The following is a 19,639-nucleotide window of genomic DNA, read 5'->3' on the forward strand; positions in this document are numbered from 1 at the left end:
TGACAGCTTAGCCATCGAACGACGATCCTATTTAAAAACTGAAGGTAAGAAGTAGATTTTCTGCTATGCTTCTAATTATAAATTAGGTTTCCATTCTGAGAGGCTATATAAAGCTGACACGGCATATAATATAATATAATATAATATATATTGACCGTGGAGAGCGGTCAAGAATAAGGAAGAACAGCCGGAAAACTTGTGTTGTTAACTGGAACTAGCAGCGAGACAACGAGATCCACTCCTCGGCGAACGTGGCATGTACAGATTAAGATCATCACTTGAGGATTAAAAGAAATATTTGACCATGATTCTCCTTCCAGTAATGAAGGGTTAGCAAACAAAAAGAATCGTTTGACCTGCTTCGATCCCTGTGAGAGCCTCGTTAACTGCCAGTGGCTAGCTTGGTCAGATTGAAAATTCACGTTCAATTGTTTGATTTTTATAGGTTTTTTTAAAAAAATTATTTAAAAATATATTAAAATAATATATTTTTATATTTTTTAAAAATTAATTTTGATACCAACTTGTTAAAATGATTTAAAATACTTAAAAATTGTTAATTTAAAATAAAAATAAAATTTAATTTTTTAAAAAAACACAAAAAGAATAAACCCATTATACAGTCCAATCATTGGGTTAAAAAAATAGAAAATAACTGAAACTATCGTGGAAACATTAAATGCATCAGTCCGCAGAGAGCATGGAGTATAACTCTATGATATTATTTAATGGTGGTGATAGGATATCATGGTTAATAAATAACACTGTGAAGTTCTAGAAACAATGCCGTGAACAAATTGCTTATAATATATAATATAGATAGATGCAGAAATCGTAATGCAAAAAAAAAAAAAAAATCATTTAAACTAGCTAACGTGATAGTTTTTTTTTCTTTTTTCATGTTTCACTACTCATCTGATGTTTTTGAAATAATTACTTATCAGATAATTTTGTATATAATCTTCTTAATGTGATTTATTATCTATAATTATTTTCTTAGACACGAATACACGGTATGTAATGTGCTTTGGGGGAAGGTAGTTTATTTGATAATTTGACTGCGGTTGTTTTTTAAAGTGTTTTTTATTTGAAAATACATTAAACTAATATCTTTTTTATTTTAAAAAAATAATTTTTGATATCAGCGCGTTAAAATGATATAAAAATACCAAAAATATATTAATTTGAAAAAAAACATAAAAAAAAATTTAATTTTTATAAAAACACTTTTAAAACGTAAACATAAACATGCTAAAATATACATTAAAAATAGTTCAAAAATATTTTTTAAAAATCAAGACAGGAAAAGAAAGAAAAAAAGAAAGGCCAGCCCTATTTCTTTCAATTAATGGTCGATTAGTCAATTTTTTATTTTAAAATGCACAAAGACCCCCCGACGTCGTCCTCGCCCTCGCCTTGCCGGCCGGTAGCCACCCACCCCTCTGTCTCCAAGGAAAAAACCAAGGCGCCATGTTTCCGAAGGAAAGCTGTGTGCTATGCCGAGGGGGGCAGTTTCTGATGCACTTACTTTAATGCGACTAATATATCCATAAATCTAAATTTATTTGAATTGAGACCTCAAGAAGGACAGTAGCTGGTGTTGGACATGCTCGAATAAATGCACCGAGGAGTCTCCCACCTGATACAAATCCATGTAAATACCATTTTATTTGTGTTGATCAAATGGAGGGCCAATTTACGGTCAGTTAGTTCCCGCTTAAATGACATTTACTGGGAACACGTATTTTTGGCACATCGACTTTTGTATTTGATAATTTTGTAAGGTTATGTTTTTTTTTTTATTGTGATGAGGATTTTTAAAAAAATTATTTAAAAATATATTAAAATTATTTTTTTAAATATGAATACTTTAAAAATTAATTTATTGATTTTTTAAGTCATACACATTTTTTAAATACAATTTCAACCACAACGTTTCTCGAATAAGGTGTTTAATTTATTTTCCTTAAGGATTGTCATTTACTATATTTAAATCCCCAATTAATTAAAAAGAAGAAGAAGATGAAGAAGAAGAAGAGGCTTATCTAAATCAATGTAACTTTGAAGCAATGTCATGAGAAAATAACGAAGCAGACGGACTCACCGAGAATCGGCAATAGGGCAAGAATTCTATGGGAAAGAAAAGGTGAACATGATGGACCAGCAAGCCAATAAATATCGAATAATTAAAGAGATGGTTCCTTTGGAAATTCTTCGTTTCTTGGAGGAATAACTGCCAACTTGATCGTAGTTAAGTAGGCTGTCTAAAATACAGTATTCTCGGCGATAATATCTCAAGGAAAACATGACCAGTCAAAGTTGTATCCATGCATGTTCTCCATTGATTCATTTACTCCTACTCCAGTCTTGCCTGGGAATATTCTAATAATTCTCATCCTTTTTAGACAGCAGGACTATGGGATGCAAGATGTCATCTGTTACATAGAAATTCAAAGATCTAACGAGGTCGAATTCTAAGATTTCAAGGATTTTTGTGCTTTCTCTTCTTTTTCCAACAACAAGGATTTTGTGCTTGGCTTGCAAGAGATTTCAGGCTCTTTTAAGAACTTCACATTCTCAAGGGCCACTAAAATGAGAGATTAGCATCTCCGTGCATCTCATCTTCTTCGGTCTTGAATTTTCGGAATCTTAAAAAAAAAAAGGGGGGGGTTAAATTCTGCATTCCAATCGGCTTCCGACCAGCAGCGGTGCCGTGTAATATTGTGATGCGATCCGCACATGTGAAACACAAGCACACGCTGATGCATTTACCTTGTTGTTCCTGTCATAAAAAAGCTATATTCAGACTGCAAAATTGCGATAGCAACGACTGGTTCGCCCATTGCCACCCAAGATGTTTTTCTTTGTAAAGACAACAGGAAAAGGTCTTTTTCTTGATCTCCCCACGTTTTTATTGTTGATCCATTATTCTTCAGACATTGAATGGTTAAGGTTCATCTCTAAACATGGACCGAATTAGGATCGTGGGCAATCGTACGTGGGTTGATGTGTGCAAGAAGAGAGCAAACGCTCGTGTGTCTATGCGGTGAAACAAGATTTATAAATTTGAGCTATACCTAATACTTGCACCCATCCTTTCTTTACTTCACTGCAGTGGAATTTTAATTCTAATATTTAATTTAAATTTAATTAATAAATAAAGGGAATTTATATGTTTGGATGAAATAAAATTCAAAATCATTTTGTTTATTGTATTATTTTCATTGACTCCATCTTATTTCTTCAGGTATTTATAAAAAAACCGGGTAGATAAATATTTTAGAAAAGTTGGTTTTAACATTAAATATTTTCTCTTTGAAATTGTAAATCAAAGGGGTTGATATTTAATTTATTTTTGTAATATTTTTAGATATTAATTTCATTTAAAATTCAATTCTTAATACTTAAAATAACTTTAAACATGAGATTTTATCAAGGTCTCCAAATTAAATTTAATTTAGATATTTCCAATCACACGCCGTAAATATTAAAGTTGACTTGAGTAGTTTAAAATATAAAGAATGGAGGCAATAAAGTAATTATCATTAAGCATGCACTTGAATGATTAACAAAATACACAGACAAGATAGATTAAAGTAATTTTTCTTTTAAAAGAGATATGAGAATCGACTAGAGGAGTTCAAATTCAAATCATTGTAAATTTTATGTCGATTCGAGGCTAATAAGTCCTGGTTTAAAACGCTGCATGCCGATAAAGCCAGCATAACTCAATTTCAATGAAATTGTTTTCACACTTTCACAGTACCATGGGTGTTCTTGGAGTACCAATAGTTTATATGGCTGGCATGTCGCACGTGTGGTTAGGTATTTGTTAGGAGATGATTTGGTCCTTTCGATATAACAACTCGAAATTTGGTTGGGGAACCTGTCAATTCATTGTTCTATGAAAAGTATCATACCCGAATAATGGCCTGTTCTTCTTAAGAAGCTCCCTTTGTTTTGAGTGACTGTTGTTGATGATGATGAAGAAGTGAACGGGGATGGAGTTTAGTTTTTAAAAATACCTTTTGTTTTAAGAGAGGGATTGGGAGGATTTTTAAAAGCTTTTTCATAAATTTCTCAATGAAACCCTAAATTCAAAGGTAAGTTTTTTTTTAGCCTTTCAAATCAAGGGGTTTTTTTGTTCAGAGTAGTATTTATTTTTTCGCCCAAGTTCAGAAGGTATTTTATAATTTAGCCTTTCAAATAACATGACTCTGGCTGCGAATGCATCTCAGTTACCAGTATAAGGAGCGAACATTGGAGTAAAGAGGCCACAGTTCTCCAAGAACGCCAAACATTTCATTTTCAATGCACAAATCAATGTCAACCTGTTCATCCCCTAAATTGAATTGGGTGCTTCTTCCTCGGCATCATCACTAGGGAGATCCGATCCAGGAGGAACCTTTCCAGGATAGTTAGTTGTTGAAACATCTGATCCAATCATACTGGAGAAAGAATACAAACTCATGTAAGAAGCTGTCTAGATAACACCATCACTATACTTTATATTATAGATCACCAGCTCACCTTCTGTCAACAATGACCATGGATCGAAGCTCACAGTTAGCAAAGCTGCAAGAAAAGGAAGTAATTTCTTATGTTAGGAAAGTATTGTGTATTAAAAGAGAATTAATTTGACACAAAGTGCAATCCAATTAGATACCGCAAGAAAGTGCCCTACCCTGAAATGCAGTGCATGTCATATTAGTACAATAGAATGCATGACAAGAACATAAGATGCCTTGGGAAAGCATGAGAATATGGCAGTAAGGCAACAATAGGGCAGGTAAAGGCTTAAGTCAAATTTTGTTGGCCAAAAAATACAAGATTCCTTTCAGTTCAAATTCAAGCAGAAAGGAAAGGTAACCCATAACTTCTACTGAGAGGACTGCCGGGAAAAAATGGAAAAATAAATTGTTGTAATAATGCAAGAAAAATAGCAGAATGCTCCAGAAGTTCAGGAGAGCAGCCATTGCTTGGTGCTATGGTAGAAGCCTCGGCATGCAACGCAACTATGTGCTTGCAGCTTCAAATTTTGCGCAGCCACGTCATGGGAAAATGCTAAAAGGTGACTGCGACTTCTCCAATGGCATGTGCACATGGCGAGCTAAGAATTTTGCAATTAAAGAATGCCATCTGTATGCAAAAGCTAAAATAGCAGGCAGCTTACCGTGTGCACATTTCTTTCTTCACTGATGGAACACAGTCATTTCCAAATGCACGTAATGTATGAACCAAAAACCCGCTATGGGTAACAATTGCTATCTCCTTCTCTTTCCTAGTCCACAACCTGCCAAGTGAATGGTTGAGGCCTAAGGTGCAACATGTAAGAAAACTTTACAACAAATTCAAGACATAGCAACACATGAGTCTCTTAATTAAATATTTTTGTAGAGGCTACACTGCAAGACCAAAGCTTTGATATCTAAATTTAGGAGCTCAAAATCGCACATGACAGCAAATTGAACAGATGGTGATAACAGATACTATCAAGCAAAATGAGGAGTGTCTGATGAAAAGCAACCCCGGATTCTAGTCACTTAGATGGTGAAGCACAGGTAAAACACAAGGAGCCTATGAGGTTTGAGCTGATACAAAAAGTTTATACATAATTTCCAGATGGGGTCTTGAATAGATAAATTTACGCGATTCTAACAGAATATACAGAAAAACTGTGCCCTATCAATGGAGAGATAGTATTCACCAGTTAAGAAACTTCAGTCCCCTTGCAGCAAGTTCTTCAGTTGACTCTCTCACATCGGCCTTCCACAGTACATCCTCATCTGTTTCTATCTGAAAAGAACATCAAATGGTTATTTAGTTTAACATTCAAGGAAACAACAAGAATTTAGCCTTAACAAATATAACCACCGACGATAACAGGGACAGCAAATGAATTTCTAACTTTTACTAGTATCACTTTTATCTTAGATATCCAAGTACTTGCCAGAGAAAAGTCAACTGCAGGAAAGAGAAATTGATAGTCATTGACATCGTGTCTCTTGTCACAAGGATGTACACCCTGCAACCAAAGCGACACATAAGAGAACCGTGTAAGACTGTTATGCTTTAGTTTCCCTCTGCATGAGAAATACAAAATCATTAAGAAGTAGAACTAAGTTTAAAGGGGCTCAAAGAGTTCTTGTAACACATAGAAGTGAATGAAGTTAAGAATCAAGGCCATTGTCCAATTTTTCTCAAAGAAAGCAGTAATTATTCTCTTCAGATTCCCTGCAGAACTTAGAAATGTGGAATTTGTCCAATTAGAAGCACATGTTATTGCAAGAAAAGCGAATAGTATACTAGACGTACAAAATGTTCTCGACAATCTTCTACTGCAATGAATGGTGGAGAATTGTGGCTTGAAATTGCTGCTCGACCACTGCTTCCAGCATTTGCCACCATTAGTGGCAGTGGATTCGTCCTATCTGTGTAGCCCTCCCCTCCAAACACTCCAACAGCAGTTTGCAATGTCCTGCAAGTTACAGTGATCAAAACTTACTAATGGAATGTTTCAGAAAGAAGAATAGGGGAATGAGAAAGCATCCAAAGATCTAAAGCAAAACATAGAAAAACACAGGCAGTGAATTGAGAACATATTCTCTCTTCAGAAGACTTAGTTGGATGCTTAAATGAAAATTTATGTCTCTCGCTACTAGTTAGAAGCTTGATGAATCTAGAACTTGATATAAGATCAATTTTAACAAGGAAAGAATTAAATTTATCAACAAAAGAAATGCTATCTATCTGCACTATAACAGCTGGATATATATCCATAAAATCAGTACCTGAGCAATGGGGATGTAACAACTAATTCAACCCTCTTGGAGAGCCCAGATGCATGGACATGCTTGCGCAAATTATCAACCTATAACAAAAGCAGTAACTTCTTTTATGAGATATCTTAATAGTGCAAAATTCTGTTCAGCGTTAGCTTAAGAGCCTGAATTGAATGAGTTTCCTCTCATATTGAAATGTGATTGTTAGGTTTTTTACCTGTTGCCAGCCTAGTTGAGTGAGGGGGGCGTCCAAATATTCAGGATTCAAGTATGCTTTGTAGTTCTTTTCTCCCTCAACATTATGCAATCCTTGAGCATGTCTCACCTGGATGCATGGTTTTGTAAGACCACAATGCCTTGAATTCAGAGCAAAAGCCAAGAAAGAAGGCAATCTTGGACATCCTTCATTCATTCAGACCATATATGTAGCAGATTCATATCCATATTTGACACAGTAACATCATTTATGAAACAAAAAATTCAATACCAACCAGATGAATAGTTTTGCAGCGGTGCAATGGATACAAACTCGGACCTGGACCACAATCCATAATCTGCAACCAAGCCTAGTAAAAACATTCATTAGCTTTTAAAAACAAGAGAAAATAATACCATTAATGAAGAGAAAAAAAGATTCGGTCAAAGATACATTTTTATAATGAATGGGTTTCAGTTTCGGGGGGAGGATAATACAGGCTAGTTTACCGAGCACAATCAACTAAATCAGTAATCATTTCATAAATGAACTACAATAGGGACAACTGACAAAATGAAGAGATACAATCAGAAAAATAACTTAGAAAGCGGTATTAAGATAACAAAATTCGCTCACCCCACTTTACTATTACAGTTCATTATTAAGATGAAGCAGATGAAATCACCAGGCAAATTGGAATTTATCAACATCCATCATACTAAGAAGCAGGTATGCATTGAAAACATAAGAGCAAGTAAGGTTGAAGTTTCTCTAAGCAGATCCAAAATTCAAACACAAATTAAATCTAAATTCATCAACGCTACCTCATAAAGAGCAAAAAAATAAAAAAAAAATTAAGTAATCACATTGAGTAAAAGGTATACAGAATTTATCTAAGAACCTAACAAAAAGAACGCCTGCATTTCTACATAAAAACAAAGAAACAAAGAAAGAAAACACCACACGCGATTACCAAATCGACAAGTAAAAAACTGAAGCCGATAAGATGAGATTCTAATGGCTGAAAAAAGAGAGGAAAGGAACATAGACAGAGACAAGCAGCCCAAGTGATAGATGTTCAATGAATTATTAAGTCTGTAATAATGTTTTAGGTATGGTATTGTGTTCTTAGTTCTTACCTGAGAGAGGTGGAGGAGAGGTGGAGGAGGAGGCTTCTTTCTTCGTTATTATTATTATTATTATTATTAAATTTATAATTGCACGACTGGCTGTACTTAATGTGAAAATATCTCTCGTCTCATCTCTCTCTCTCTCCAGGGACAGAGAGTCAATTATTAATTTTTGCGTCTTTTGATTCGCTGTTGGTATTTTATTTAATTCATAATACCAGCAGTAGACTAGTATTGTCTGCGTACATGGAATCGGAGTGGTGTCTTTTCATTGCCTGTTTACGCAAATAAAAACAGTATAAATCATTTTATTATTATTTTTACAATTCTTATATAAATTCAAAAAACTTAACCTAAGCAAAGTATAAAACTAAGAATCTTAAAGAAAAACCAAATAAAATGCTAAAGAAATTAAAAATAAAGAGAAAAAAATAATAAATTATTTTGAGTGGGAGCGAGATGCCCCTTCCTGACCTTTCATGTCTGGATGGGGATGGGTGCTTGGTTAGTGGCACTTGAATGGCGTGGCAAGGAACTGTGAGAGGGAGTTTCTGAGTGGTGGTGGACTTGGTCTTGGAGGAAGCGAATATATATATATATACAGCCCAAATTGTAGAAGAAAAAAAAGTTGAAAAGGTCTGAATTTCAGTACTTTTTTGTAATTTATCCTAAAGGGTAAATTCATTGAATGGTCTTTCAAATTTTGATAATTGGTTAGATTAATCCTTATATTTTAATTTTGAGTACGACAGCCCTTGTACTTGTAACAGTGATCCCTCCATGTAGGTGGGGTGGAGGGCCCGCAGATTCAAAGCTGGGGGTTGAACTGCTAAATTAAAAAATAGAGGAGCTAATTTAACCAACTTTTTAAACGTGAGGGACCATGTGATGAACTTACCATTATTTATTATTTAATGGCAAAGGGTGCCATTGGGAATTTTTTTTAGTTTAAACTCCAAATGCTAAAATAAAATAAAAACAAACTGGCAAGGATTTGCTGGACAAGGTAGTAGTGACACTGTGGATGATTATGGTGATGAGAGTTTTGAGACTGCTAATTCTAAGAAATTAGAAGCATATCTTAAAAAAAAACTCCACTGGGGATTCATTTTTCTCCCACTTGAGTAGTCTTGCTGTTTTTCTTAATCCCTCCATTGCAAGTTTATTACAATATTTGTTTTCCTTTAAGATGATGAATATTTAGTTTTGCTTCTAATTCTACGCAGCTTGTTTACAGTATTGTTGTGTTTTTTGAAGACAATTCATAAGAGAAGGGCCTTCCTCGGTGCAGCAGCTTGCTCCAAATGCAATTGATTAAATAAGCTTTTAACCTGCAAGTTAGTACATATGAATGTCTTCGATGGTTTTTCGGCTATTGGTATCCAGTGGATGGATTCTGTTGTTCTTCCATGTACACGTTTTGCTGCAAATTATTCAAAGGAGACAGAAGAAGCAATGGAAATTATTTGGACATTCATGGATGCTGACTCTGATGATAGCGTTGACTTGCGTATCTTCAACTTTAATAAAAAGAAAAGGCTCTCCCTTGCTACTTGATTTAATCTCAGGAAGTTGCGAGCAAGCATTCAGCGACTGTTCTAGCTGCAGCAAATTCTGCCTGGTCGTTTCTGCTCACACCCATGGAGGGATGGAGACTCAGCGAAGAACATTGGCAAGGGCATGTAAAGTTCCTATATTTTGCAGATATCCCCATAAATGGCTTTCAACATGAAGGTGCAAGGTCTGTTAGGCAGTTGTGAATTTTTATGAGACGGGCAACACATCTTTCATTGCTGCATAATGGTTTGCCAAGCACAGCCATGAATTTAACTCTTTCCAGGATTCGAACACAAAACCTTCACGACCAAATTTAACCAGTGGGGTAATGGGGGTCAAAACTAATTTGAATGGCATTCCATTTCTTGGCCGTGCTGGGTCGATTTGAAATTGGTTTTGTTTGACCCGATCATCTTGGAGGCCCAATCGATTAACCTAGTCGAAACTTGGTGTTGATTTATTTTTTAAAATAATGTTGCATTGACTTTTTTAAAACAAAAATCATTGATCTGGTTTAGCTGGATCAACCCCGGGTCGGTTTAATAACTAAGTCATGTTGCATCTATAAACTAGACGATGTCGTATAATGTTGCCGTCAAAAGTTTTAACACCTTTCGAAATTCCAAACACAGCACAGCATCACCCAGGGAGTCCTCTGTTCCTCACAAAATCGTCCTTAACCACCAAACCCTAAAACCTCAATCTCTCCAAAATCCCACCCAAACTGTTACTTCAAAAATGGCACTCAGAACGCATCTGTTTTTTCCAAACACCCTTATCCGACCTCCGAAATTCCATTCTTGTCCCTTCCCGACTACAACCCATTTCAGAACCCGAATCCCATGCACCAACAAAAACAGCTTAACTGATGCGGATCTTGCATCAGGTTTGGCGACAGAAGTTGCAAAAATAAATACCCATTTGGTGCAAAGAGAAGAGGCCATGAAGAAAAGCAGAGAATTACTCTTCACTGAGCTTTGCAACTATTTGGCATTGGATAAAGAGGAAGTGGAGAAGAAATGGAGCAAAATGGATCAAGAGGAGAGAAGGGTTTTGGTTAAAGGCTTTGTTAATGAATGGGGTGCCAATTTTCACCCTTTATCTGCTAGGTCTGTCGAAGAAATGATTGAAGAGTATTTACATGAAGAGAAGCCATCTTCAAACTCTTCTCGTTCAATGCTGTTTCCTGGTTTGAAGAGGATAATGGGGTTTTCTGAATAAGTCCAAATTTTTAAGATAGCATGGTGGCATATCTTGTAGTAATAGAAATTTTGTTGGAATGGATGGTTCGTTGTTTTCTGTTAACTGCTGGATGTTGTTAATAATCATATCTGGCTTCTTTTTGGCTAGTAAGTTTGATAAATTCACATAAATAGAAGATTGATAGGTGAATACTTGTTGTGTGTATGATGCTTTATCCCCCCTGAAAGCAGCCCCCATTTTCTTTTTCCCGTCACTTGTGGAAAAGCAAATTGGAACAACCATAAAAGACATCAAATGGCAGGACATTAGAATTGAATGAGGTCATCGGTTATGCAATTTCACCGGAATTCCACTCTGACCAGATAGCTAGTCCCTCCGAATCTTGTTAAGCCGCCTCCCTTTATCCATGTGACGCGCAATGATACATGTATATAAAATTAAACATACACTAACTCAAGATTTCGGTGCCTACGTTCTGCTGTCATAATTCCACCTTCCGATCTATTTTCGGCCGCTCTGATCAATTCGGTCTTTCCCACCTCTATAATAGCTCATGATTATGAAAGAAATAATAAGATCCTGCAGTAGGCATGCATACAATTCTCGGTGACCATAAAGGGCAAGTTGGTTTTTCGGGTGGCCATGAAGGGCAACATCTTTCTGATTTCTGGTTGGAAAGTCCAGTTGAACAAAGTTAAATTTGGATGGCAGCAAGCGTCACTTTCCAAGGTCATTTCTGTAGTACCATCCTCAATTCACAGTATATGGTGGATATTGGATGCAAACACAAATTTCAACTGAAAGCTGACGCCCTAGTCCAGTATCATGATAAAAGCGTTAAACATCGAGGTAACATGTCCATGATGTTCTTTTTTCATGTATTTACATCCATATAATTGGGATTTCAGCAACTCAACGATCCGAAAATCAAAACATAAATCTGAAAAGAATGCTTATATACAGCAACCCTCAAGCAAAAACATGTTCTCATCACCGACCCCGCAAAATCTCCAGACTTTTCCTACACAGTAGTGCAAATTTTGTCAGAAATATAGCTGCCTGCACTGCGCAGCTGAAGCCTCAGCTGGACAGTAAGGACACTTGAATGCCCTGGAGCTGCCTTTTGATAGCTTCATGATAGACTGCTTGCAGAGAACATGGAGGCATGGCAGCAGCATCGGTGGATTTTCCTCACTCCCTTGATCCCTACTTACAGGACAGACAAAAATAGAATGGAATTGAAATTCCTTTCCCAGCTCTACTGGCACCGGCAACTGTTTCAAAGCCTGCCACTCTTGCTTCTTTGCAGCCATTACATTTGCCAGCTTCAAGAGAGTCGGCAAACCTTCAATCCCAGCTACTATTGCCACACTTAATGGGCTCTGAAGGGACTGACCGACAAAGTTGCAGAAATCCCGAGCCAGCTCCTCGGTCAACTTCTCCCAATGGATTGGAGTAAACAGTTCAGAGTGAGGACAATTTTCAAGTCTGCCTATCCACATTATGCAAACTATTAGCTTTTGAAACTCTTTCAAGTGACTAGAAGCAAAAGAAGCTAGGTGAGTTTTGGCATAGTTGAGGGCATCAGCACGATTTCCTCTCTTTAGAATCTCTACAAACTGCAACTGGTGAAGTTTCAGCTCAATATTTGAACCATTCTGCACTAGCTTTTCACGGTTGGTAGAGGCCCACTTCAAAGCTGGCTCAATATTTTTAATCCTCATCGCCTCAAGTATTTGATGCAGTTCCAGGAAATGAGATCTTAGAGCAGCTGCTTCTGGTTCTCCAGCTTCATTTATGAGACAATCTCCAAGATCAAACAATCCCTGATGGTAAAAATGACTTGCTATTATCTGATTCACTATATGAAAATCAAAGTCAACATCCCTGTATGCCTTGGATATGTCAGGAAATGATTTTTCAAGGACCTTCGGGAACTTGCTAAGGTTTAAATTCAATTCCTTCTGTGACCCTTCTAATAGCTTGAGAGGACTAATTGCAATAAGCTTGTGCTTCAGTTCTGTGAGGATGGATTTCTGATCAACGGGAGACATAGGATCTTCCACTGACTGTATTTTTACCAATGCCTGCTCAAATTCCTGGCTCACTTGATCGATTACTTCTTGGCATTTAGAAAACGATAATTTTTGCTTCTCAGCAACGCGATCAAATGCATCTTTGGCAGTAGTTAGTTCCATTCCTGTAGAAAAAGAAAAGTCAATAACCTCACTACTGATTTCACTCAAAATAGTCGAATAGCATGAAAATTCTAAACCACCTGCTAGTCAATAACAGATAACCCATCAAAGTTATCACCAATAAATTGTTGAGCACCACCTAGATATGAACAACACACTTAGACTGCAGTATTCGATATCTATGAGAACAAAAATTTAATAAAGGAAAAGAAACTGCCATTCATCTTCCCTGTCAATCAGTGAAGACAGTGATAATGCTAGTCATTCCATCTTTCTAGGTTAATTCAGGACTCGTATCCTCCTCAAAAAAAGAAGAGAGAGAGAATAAATAAAGAGAAGAGAAGGGATACAAATAATAGACAACAATTAGGAGATTAACCCAGCTAATACCTACATAACAATCCTTTAAATGTTGTTAGGGAACAAATCATAAATGGCAATTACAAGATCACCCAAGTAGCCAAAACTCGCGTAATGACAATAAATACATAACAGGAGATACACTGACGAGTATTAAAATTTGACAATTCTGGATGGAGGCATTATTTGGGAAACATGGCTGGAATAACACTGTAAAAAAACTTCTTTTCCCGTTTCTTTTCATTTTTTTTTCCTCTTACTATTTGTAAAGGTCAAGCGTACATTAATGAAATGCCTGGTGTAAGAGGCACGCCGGGATAGGAAGAGGAAGAGGGAATTGTTTGGCGCGGGGCCGGGAAAAGGAGTGTTATAGTCGGTTCCGAGATGGATAAGAATACAGTTTGCATGAACTTGCTAAATAAAAGAAGATACAGTAAGCAACTTCAATTTTATCAACTACAATGATTTAAGTGATAACGAAAGATAGGAATAGGAATGATCCGCCCTCATAAACCAAAAATTAACAAAACAAACCATGAGAGAGAGATATACCTTCCTTAATCCTCCTCGAAAAACCCAAAATAAATCGTAAACAATAATAAACACAATCACAGCAAAAATAAAACACAGATTAACACAAAAAAACCAATCATTCCTGTGAATAACACCATAACATAACCTGAGTTACATACTCATTAATTGAGTCTCTTTCTCCCTCCTGACGATTTCCATTTCTTTTTTGTTTTGTGACATAATTTTAACAAATTTAAAAGTAGAAAAGATCAAGAAAAGGCAAACTATCTACCTGTTGAAATAAGAGAGAAAAGGAAGCCTAGATTCAAGCAAGAAAAGAAGCAAAAAAGAAAAAACAAATTGTATCATTCCTGTGAATAACACCATAACATAACCTGAGTTACATACTCATTAATTGAGTCTCTTTCTCCCTCCTGACGATTTCCATTTCTTTTTTGTTTTGTGACATAATTTTAACAAATTTAAAAGTAGAAAAGATCAAGAAAAGGCAAACTATCTACCTGTTGAAATAAGAGAGAAAAGGAAGCCAAGATTCAAGCAAGAAAAGAAGCAAAAAAGAAAAAACAAATTGTAACTGCTACGATAGATACAAACGATAACAGATAACAGTTAGTTTGTTAGGGTGGGGATCTTTGCAAATCAAATGATTAAATTTTGTAACTTCCCAGTATCAAGATCATAATCACAATCAAATTTGAATTTCAATTAAAAATCCAAAAGGATAATCAAATGGCGTTACCTGAACAACTTTTTTAGAGAAAGAAGGCTGCGAGAGCGACTCTAAAGAAAATAGAGAATCGGTGAGCGTGGGAATCGAGAAAGAAATCTGGCAGTAAAACTCGTTGGGGAAACACGTGTCAGTTTAGATTTTTTTTGGACGATATTGCCCTTATTTAATTTCTTGTTTACCATTTATACATTCTCCCTGGTTTTTAATTTTGATTGATTTTGCTATTAGACATTATTGCGTGAACTAAATACTAATTACAAAAAAACTAAAGGGCTGACAAATAAATATAGTGTGTCGAATGCAAGGGTTTCGTAGGAGAAGAGGGGGCACTTTTAGTATTTACACGGATTCTTTAGAATAATCCCGCATTTTAAGTATACTCATGCATGGGATATTTAATGATTTGGCAACTTTTTTGTTTTATTCTTTTTTATGGAAATTTAATATCTTTTAGTTTTAATTTTAATTTTAATTTTAATTTTAATGATGAACAAAAAATTTTGTTTAGATAGTTGAAAGGATGAAGAAATGTTCTAGAAAATTTTTACAGTGCTCACTTTAAAAAAACAATAAACACTGGTGGAAGAAAAAATATAATTTATAATTTATAAAAAAATAATAAAAATATTTATATATAATATTTTTCTTTTTTACTTGTACTTATCTATTTCTATAAAATTAATTTTATAGAATAATTAATAAAATATATTAGCTGCCATAAAATTTCTCCTGGCCATATGGTGAGTTCTCAAGACTTGATACCTTGAACATTTCGATAACTAAATAAAAGTAGTAAGAAAAAGGTAAGTCCTGTAATCTAATAAGAAAATATTATATTATATTTTTTAAAAAAAAAGAAAAAAGAGGAGCATAATAACGCATAAACACAGTTATTAATAAATAGAAATTGATATTCCCAGAAACATAAAGACCTGTAAAACATTTGTGCAATCTGTTATCAGTTTCAAGAATTATCAACTGGCAACAACAACAGCTGTACGAGGAAATGTTGCATCAGAACGGAATCACAGTAAGAGCTTGGAAGACGACTCCAAGGATGAATGACATGTCGAGTGTAGCAATAAAATCTGTGAAATAATTACAAAAATAAAGAATCACGCTCCTCATTCCTCGACAATTAGGACGATCTGTGGCTACAAAATTTTCATCTGAATCCCTACTAGCCTGACTCTATATTACTATTGAGCGCAAAAAAAAAATGACAAGCCACCATTGAGGATAGCAGCCATTATTTCTCTCTCTCTAAAAAATGGGTCTCCAAAGAATTGATTATTCTGTGTCAGTGTATAATATCACAACAAGAACACCCAAGGAACATCCCTTCGGTGCAGTAAAATGGAAAAGTACCCTTTATGAAGAGCTCACTTCTTGATTCTTTCCATTTTCGTTCGAACTGTGTCCAAAATTATCTCCGTCTCAAGGTCAAACATTCTATTCACAGCATGCATAATCTCAAGCATCTCCTCTGGTTTTTGGCAGTCACTCCTCCCATCGCATCTTAGGTGCTGCATTGGACCATGAAGAAACTTCTTCATCATGCCCATGCTAAGATCATAAATAGCTTTCTTCTGTTTATCTGTAATATCACCCATCTTCGAGAGACACTTGTCCAGTTCAGAAGCCCTAATCCTTTCAAGATAAGCCCGTAGCTTTTTAATGGTGGGAACGGCTTCAAGGGAATCCTTCCAAGCTTCAAAGTGCTCTAATTCCTCGGAAATAATTATTTGTGCTTCCATAGCCTTCCGGAGCCGATCCTCCTTATTAGCTGCCACAATATCCTTGAGATCGTCGACATTGTAAACTTCTGCTGTCTCAAGATCCGAGACACATGGTCCTACATTCCTGGGAACTGAAATATCAATGAAAAGCCGCCTTCCCATTTCTGTGTCCACAGGGAGTGTCTGTGCATGCTCTTTCAAGAACAGCGGAGTGTCTGATGCAGTGCTTGTGAAAATTACATCTGCTTCAGCAGCACATGCCATCATTTCTGAAAGGGGCTTATAGATGATTTGAATATCCTTAAGCTCTTCACGGATTAAAGCAACTTTCTCCTCAGTTCTGTTCACAACCACCATTTCTTTGCACCCTTTAGCAGCCAAGTGTTTGATCACAAGCTTCCCCATTTTGCCAGCTCCAATTAATAATACCCTAGTAGTTGCATATGAGGACTCTGGAAGCTTCATTAATGCAAGCTCTACAGCAGCTGAACTAACAGAAACTGACCCAGAGGAAATGTTGGTTTCAGTTCTAACCCGTTTCCCAGTAATGATAGCATGCTCAAACAACCCACCAATTTTCTTATTGAAGCCATCAACTCCTTGTCCAAGTTTTTTAACTTGCTTCACCTGAGCAAGGATTTGACCTTCTCCTAGAACAATTGAGTTGAGTCCAGAAGCTACCTCAAATAGGTGCCTTGTGGCATCTTTATTATACAACATAAATCGGTGTTGGCAAAGCTCTGAAACAGAAACCCCGCTAATCTGTCAAAAGAAAAATTGTTAATTATGGACCAAGGTCGGTGTTGATTTTACCACTATGTCTGAATATGAACAATTTAATTTGATATTTCCCTAAAGAAGTATCCTCTTATTCAATAGATGTTTTGACCAAATATGTGTAGAGCAACATTCCCGGTTGATGCATGTAGAAATATATCAAATATATTTTCAATGAATTTTGAAAAGTCTATATACAGTAAGAAATGGTAGGAATAGTCTAATATTAGTAGGACAGGTGGATTTGAGCAGGGTGAGCCGGGTCAATTCAAAAGCACACTCCAAACAGACGCCACACCAACATGCAATTTAAAGGTATTTCATCTCTCTTTCATGCTCTATTTGAGAATTCTTAAGAAACACAAAAAAAGGCAAACAAGTACCTTAGACATCCATTCAGTAACTTCTTTGACTCCACGATGTTGAGAAAGAGCCACAACATATACTTCGATTCTGTTACAAGTACTGAGAACAGCAGCTTCTTCTATATGATTTAAAGCACAGAGCTCCCTAATGGCTTGAGGCCACTGGGCTTCTTGGATGGCCAGCTTCTCACGTACATCAACTGGTGCTGTGTGCACATTTAGTCCAATGACAATGATGCTGCTCTTTTCCTTTGTATACCCTGATAAAAAAAAAATAGTATTTCAGCAATTAGCATTGATGAACAATTTCAGGAAGGTTTAGCGAGGATTCGTATAAGAACAATAAGAAAAACAAAATTGACACAAAACTGGTCGATTTCGAAGTGACAAACATGATATAATAAATTCACACCCCTACGTGAAATACTCATAAATGAAAATACAAGCAGGAAAAACCTGAAACTAAGGCTACAGATAAAGGAGATTTGAGATTTAGTTAAGACAATTAATGCAGAACAGTAAATAGGTGTCAGTACAACCAAGATGGCTGGTATAATTCAGCGCTTGGGTGTCACAGGCCTCTGCTTCTTCAATTTTAATTTTTCTTTCTTTCTAGTTAATGGCATCACGGACATCCAAAACCCACACAAGCAAATTATGATTGATCTAAATACTCACAGAATTAACTAATCCTTCGAAGTAAAATAAATTCTTGAACCCATAAATATGGCTGCAAAACATCTTCCATGCTAATTTTATATATATATATAATCACTAAAACACTCTCGAGTCATCAAAATCAGTTTAAAAATCCTTCCACTTAATAATTATTACCACATAATACTCACATCACCACCAGGATCACTGTCTCTTTCTTATCTAGTAAAGCTAAATTCCACTACCTTTACAAGGTTTTCAATCCCATGCTTCTAAATAGAACATATATTTTTTTTATCGTAAATATAAAATAATTTGAGCAAGCTAAAAAACCAGCCTTTTTGCACCACATAATAAAACGAAGCACACACATTATCCAATTTCAAATAATCGAAATAAAAAGTAGCAAACTCACTGTCGATTGCAGAAGCCTTGAGTTGCGCAAGCGCCATAGCGCTCGATCTCTTCAATTCTTCCTTGTCGATTGTATTCAAATTCTGACTCACACTTTCACATCTAACACGAAGGCTTTGATTTAAAGCCGATGCCCTTCTATTGTTCAAGGGTTTGTAGAAGGTTTGCAATTGAGGACAAGACACAGCCAATGGACGGAGGTTAGGATTTGATGGTGTAGAAGTAGCAATAGAGGTGGCGAAACCGAATGCCGCCGCCATCGGCGAAGAAAAGATGGAGGCGACGACAAGAGAGTTAGTGAAACTTGATCCCCGAGTAATGAGAGGATAATTTGGAGGTGGATCACAAAGGCGAAGAAGAAAGGGATATAATTTTGAAGGGAATTGCGTTGGGTCAGAGAGGGAGGTTTGGCGAAGAAAAAAAAACTAATAATAATAATTTGAGAAGGGAATTGCGTTGCGGTGGTCTTTGTTTGGGTTGTGTGTGTGTGTGTGTGTGTATATATATATATATATATATATATATATATATATATATATATTGACCTGTAACAACTATTCCCATGATTTTATGACCTTTTCCAACAAGGAAGTGGAGGAAGGGAAAAGGTCGGTTTTAGGCAGGAGGAAAACGGGATTGGAATCGGAAAAGGGATATTTACGCGTTTTGTCCACACGCCCGCCATGGACTGCGCTAGGAAGTTAGGAAAGGTCAGATGTTTTGATTCTTTTTATAACCAACCATGGTTTTGTTCTAATCTGTCACCCTCCATTATTTGTCAACTATAGTGGCCAGGAAGAGCCAGTAGCTGATTGGTCTACCGGTGAGCTAACTTTTTATATTGCGGTCATTTATAACGTTGAGAATTTGAATTTTCCCCAAAACCATATTTGTTACATAATAAAGGCCTGGTTTACTGAGTTGACTTGGAATCCATTTAATCCGTTTCCTCACTCAGTTTGAGCGTAAGAAAATTAACCCAGAGTTATTTTTATAT

At 36.0% G+C, this 19,639-nt stretch overlaps 4 protein-coding genes across 9 annotated transcripts; 1 reads left to right on the plus strand and 3 right to left on the minus strand.

Annotated features, from left to right (window-relative positions):
• Nucleotides 1-4,156: 4,156 nt before the first annotated feature.
• On the minus strand, nucleotides 4,157-8,252 carry LOC133679241 (phosphoglycerate mutase-like protein 1). 4 transcript variants are annotated; one of them, XM_062101779.1, is made up of 10 exons: nucleotides 8,118-8,252; nucleotides 7,274-7,348; nucleotides 7,000-7,107; nucleotides 6,792-6,871; nucleotides 6,316-6,478; nucleotides 5,951-6,025; nucleotides 5,708-5,796; nucleotides 5,174-5,293; nucleotides 4,531-4,575; nucleotides 4,157-4,448 (listed from the first exon to the last, which is right to left on the minus strand). In XM_062101779.1, exons 2-10 carry the CDS (start codon nucleotides 7,331-7,333, stop codon nucleotides 4,343-4,345), a joined length of 846 nt encoding a protein of 281 aa, XP_061957763.1. In that variant the 5' UTR covers nucleotides 7,334-7,348; nucleotides 8,118-8,252; the 3' UTR covers nucleotides 4,157-4,342. The 4 variants fall into 4 exon arrangements, with proteins under 4 accessions (XP_061957763.1, XP_061957764.1, XP_061957765.1 ...); XM_062101780.1 differs by having other exon boundaries at nucleotides 7,274-7,336; nucleotides 8,118-8,196; XM_062101781.1 differs by lacking the exon at nucleotides 8,118-8,252 and adding an exon at nucleotides 7,952-8,079.
• A 2,011-nt stretch (nucleotides 8,253-10,263) lies between these two features.
• LOC133680473 (uncharacterized) lies at nucleotides 10,264-10,970 on the plus strand. The gene has a single exon (XM_062103441.1). The coding sequence runs from the start codon at nucleotides 10,404-10,406 to the stop codon at nucleotides 10,884-10,886; it is 483 nt and encodes a 160-aa protein (XP_061959425.1). The 5' UTR covers nucleotides 10,264-10,403; the 3' UTR covers nucleotides 10,887-10,970.
• A 689-nt stretch (nucleotides 10,971-11,659) lies between these two features.
• On the minus strand, nucleotides 11,660-14,806 carry LOC133680472 (protein RMD5 homolog). 3 transcript variants are annotated; one of them, XM_062103439.1, is made up of 2 exons: nucleotides 14,700-14,806; nucleotides 11,660-13,068 (listed from the first exon to the last, which is right to left on the minus strand). In XM_062103439.1, the coding sequence occupies exon 2, from the start codon at nucleotides 13,064-13,066 to the stop codon at nucleotides 11,912-11,914; it is 1,155 nt and encodes a 384-aa protein (XP_061959423.1). In that variant the 5' UTR covers nucleotides 13,067-13,068; nucleotides 14,700-14,806; the 3' UTR covers nucleotides 11,660-11,911. The 3 variants fall into 3 exon arrangements, with proteins under 3 accessions (XP_061959423.1, XP_061959422.1, XP_061959424.1); XM_062103438.1 differs by lacking the exon at nucleotides 14,700-14,806 and adding an exon at nucleotides 14,119-14,687; XM_062103440.1 differs by lacking the exon at nucleotides 14,700-14,806 and adding an exon at nucleotides 13,147-14,102.
• An 826-nt stretch (nucleotides 14,807-15,632) lies between these two features.
• LOC133679347 (glutamyl-tRNA reductase 2-like) lies at nucleotides 15,633-19,141 on the minus strand. Its single transcript, XM_062101915.1, has 3 exons — nucleotides 18,644-19,141; nucleotides 17,590-17,831; nucleotides 15,633-17,191 (listed from the first exon to the last, which is right to left on the minus strand). The coding sequence occupies exons 1-3, from the start codon at nucleotides 18,900-18,902 to the stop codon at nucleotides 16,073-16,075; spliced, it is 1,620 nt and encodes a 539-aa protein (XP_061957899.1). The 5' UTR covers nucleotides 18,903-19,141; the 3' UTR covers nucleotides 15,633-16,072.
• Nucleotides 19,142-19,639: the final 498 nt, after the last annotated feature.

Source organism: Populus nigra, chromosome 19 (assembly GCF_951802175.1).
Source record: "Populus nigra chromosome 19, ddPopNigr1.1, whole genome shotgun sequence".
Taxonomy (NCBI): Eukaryota; Viridiplantae; Streptophyta; class Magnoliopsida; order Malpighiales; family Salicaceae; genus Populus; species Populus nigra.

Bases quoted from the DNA above. Each gene is read 5' to 3' on its own strand.
- LOC133679347 (XM_062101915.1), bottom strand. From the start codon at position 18,902: ATGGCGGCGGCATTCGGTTTCGCCACCTCTATTGCTACTTCTACACCA. The intron at 17,832-18,643 runs GTGAGTTTGCTA...TTTTTTTATCAG, and splicing joins CAAGGCTTCTGCAATCGACA to GGTATACAAAGGAAAAGAGC. The intron at 17,192-17,589 runs GTACTTGTTTGC...TTCTTTTGACAG, and splicing joins TTACTGAATGGATGTCTAAG to ATTAGCGGGGTTTCTGTTTC.
- LOC133679241 (XM_062101779.1), bottom strand. From the start codon at position 7,333: ATGGATTGTGGTCCAGGTCCGAGTTTGTATCCATTGCACCGCTGCAAA. The intron at 7,108-7,273 runs GTTGGTATTGAA...CCATGCATCCAG, and splicing joins GCTGCAAAACTATTCATCTG to GTGAGACATGCTCAAGGATT. The intron at 6,026-6,315 runs GTACGTCTAGTA...CTTTGGTTGCAG, and splicing joins AAGATTGTCGAGAACATTTT to GGTGTACATCCTTGTGACAA.
- LOC133680473 (XM_062103441.1), top strand. From the start codon at position 10,404: ATGGCACTCAGAACGCATCTGTTTTTTCCAAACACCCTTATCCGACCT.
- LOC133680472 (XM_062103438.1), bottom strand. From the start codon at position 14,179: ATGTCACAAAACAAAAAAGAAATGGAAATCGTCAGGAGGGAGAAAGAG. The intron at 13,069-14,118 runs GTATGTAACTCA...CTTTTTCTACAG, and splicing joins GAAAGAGACTCAATTAATGA to GAATGGAACTAACTACTGCC.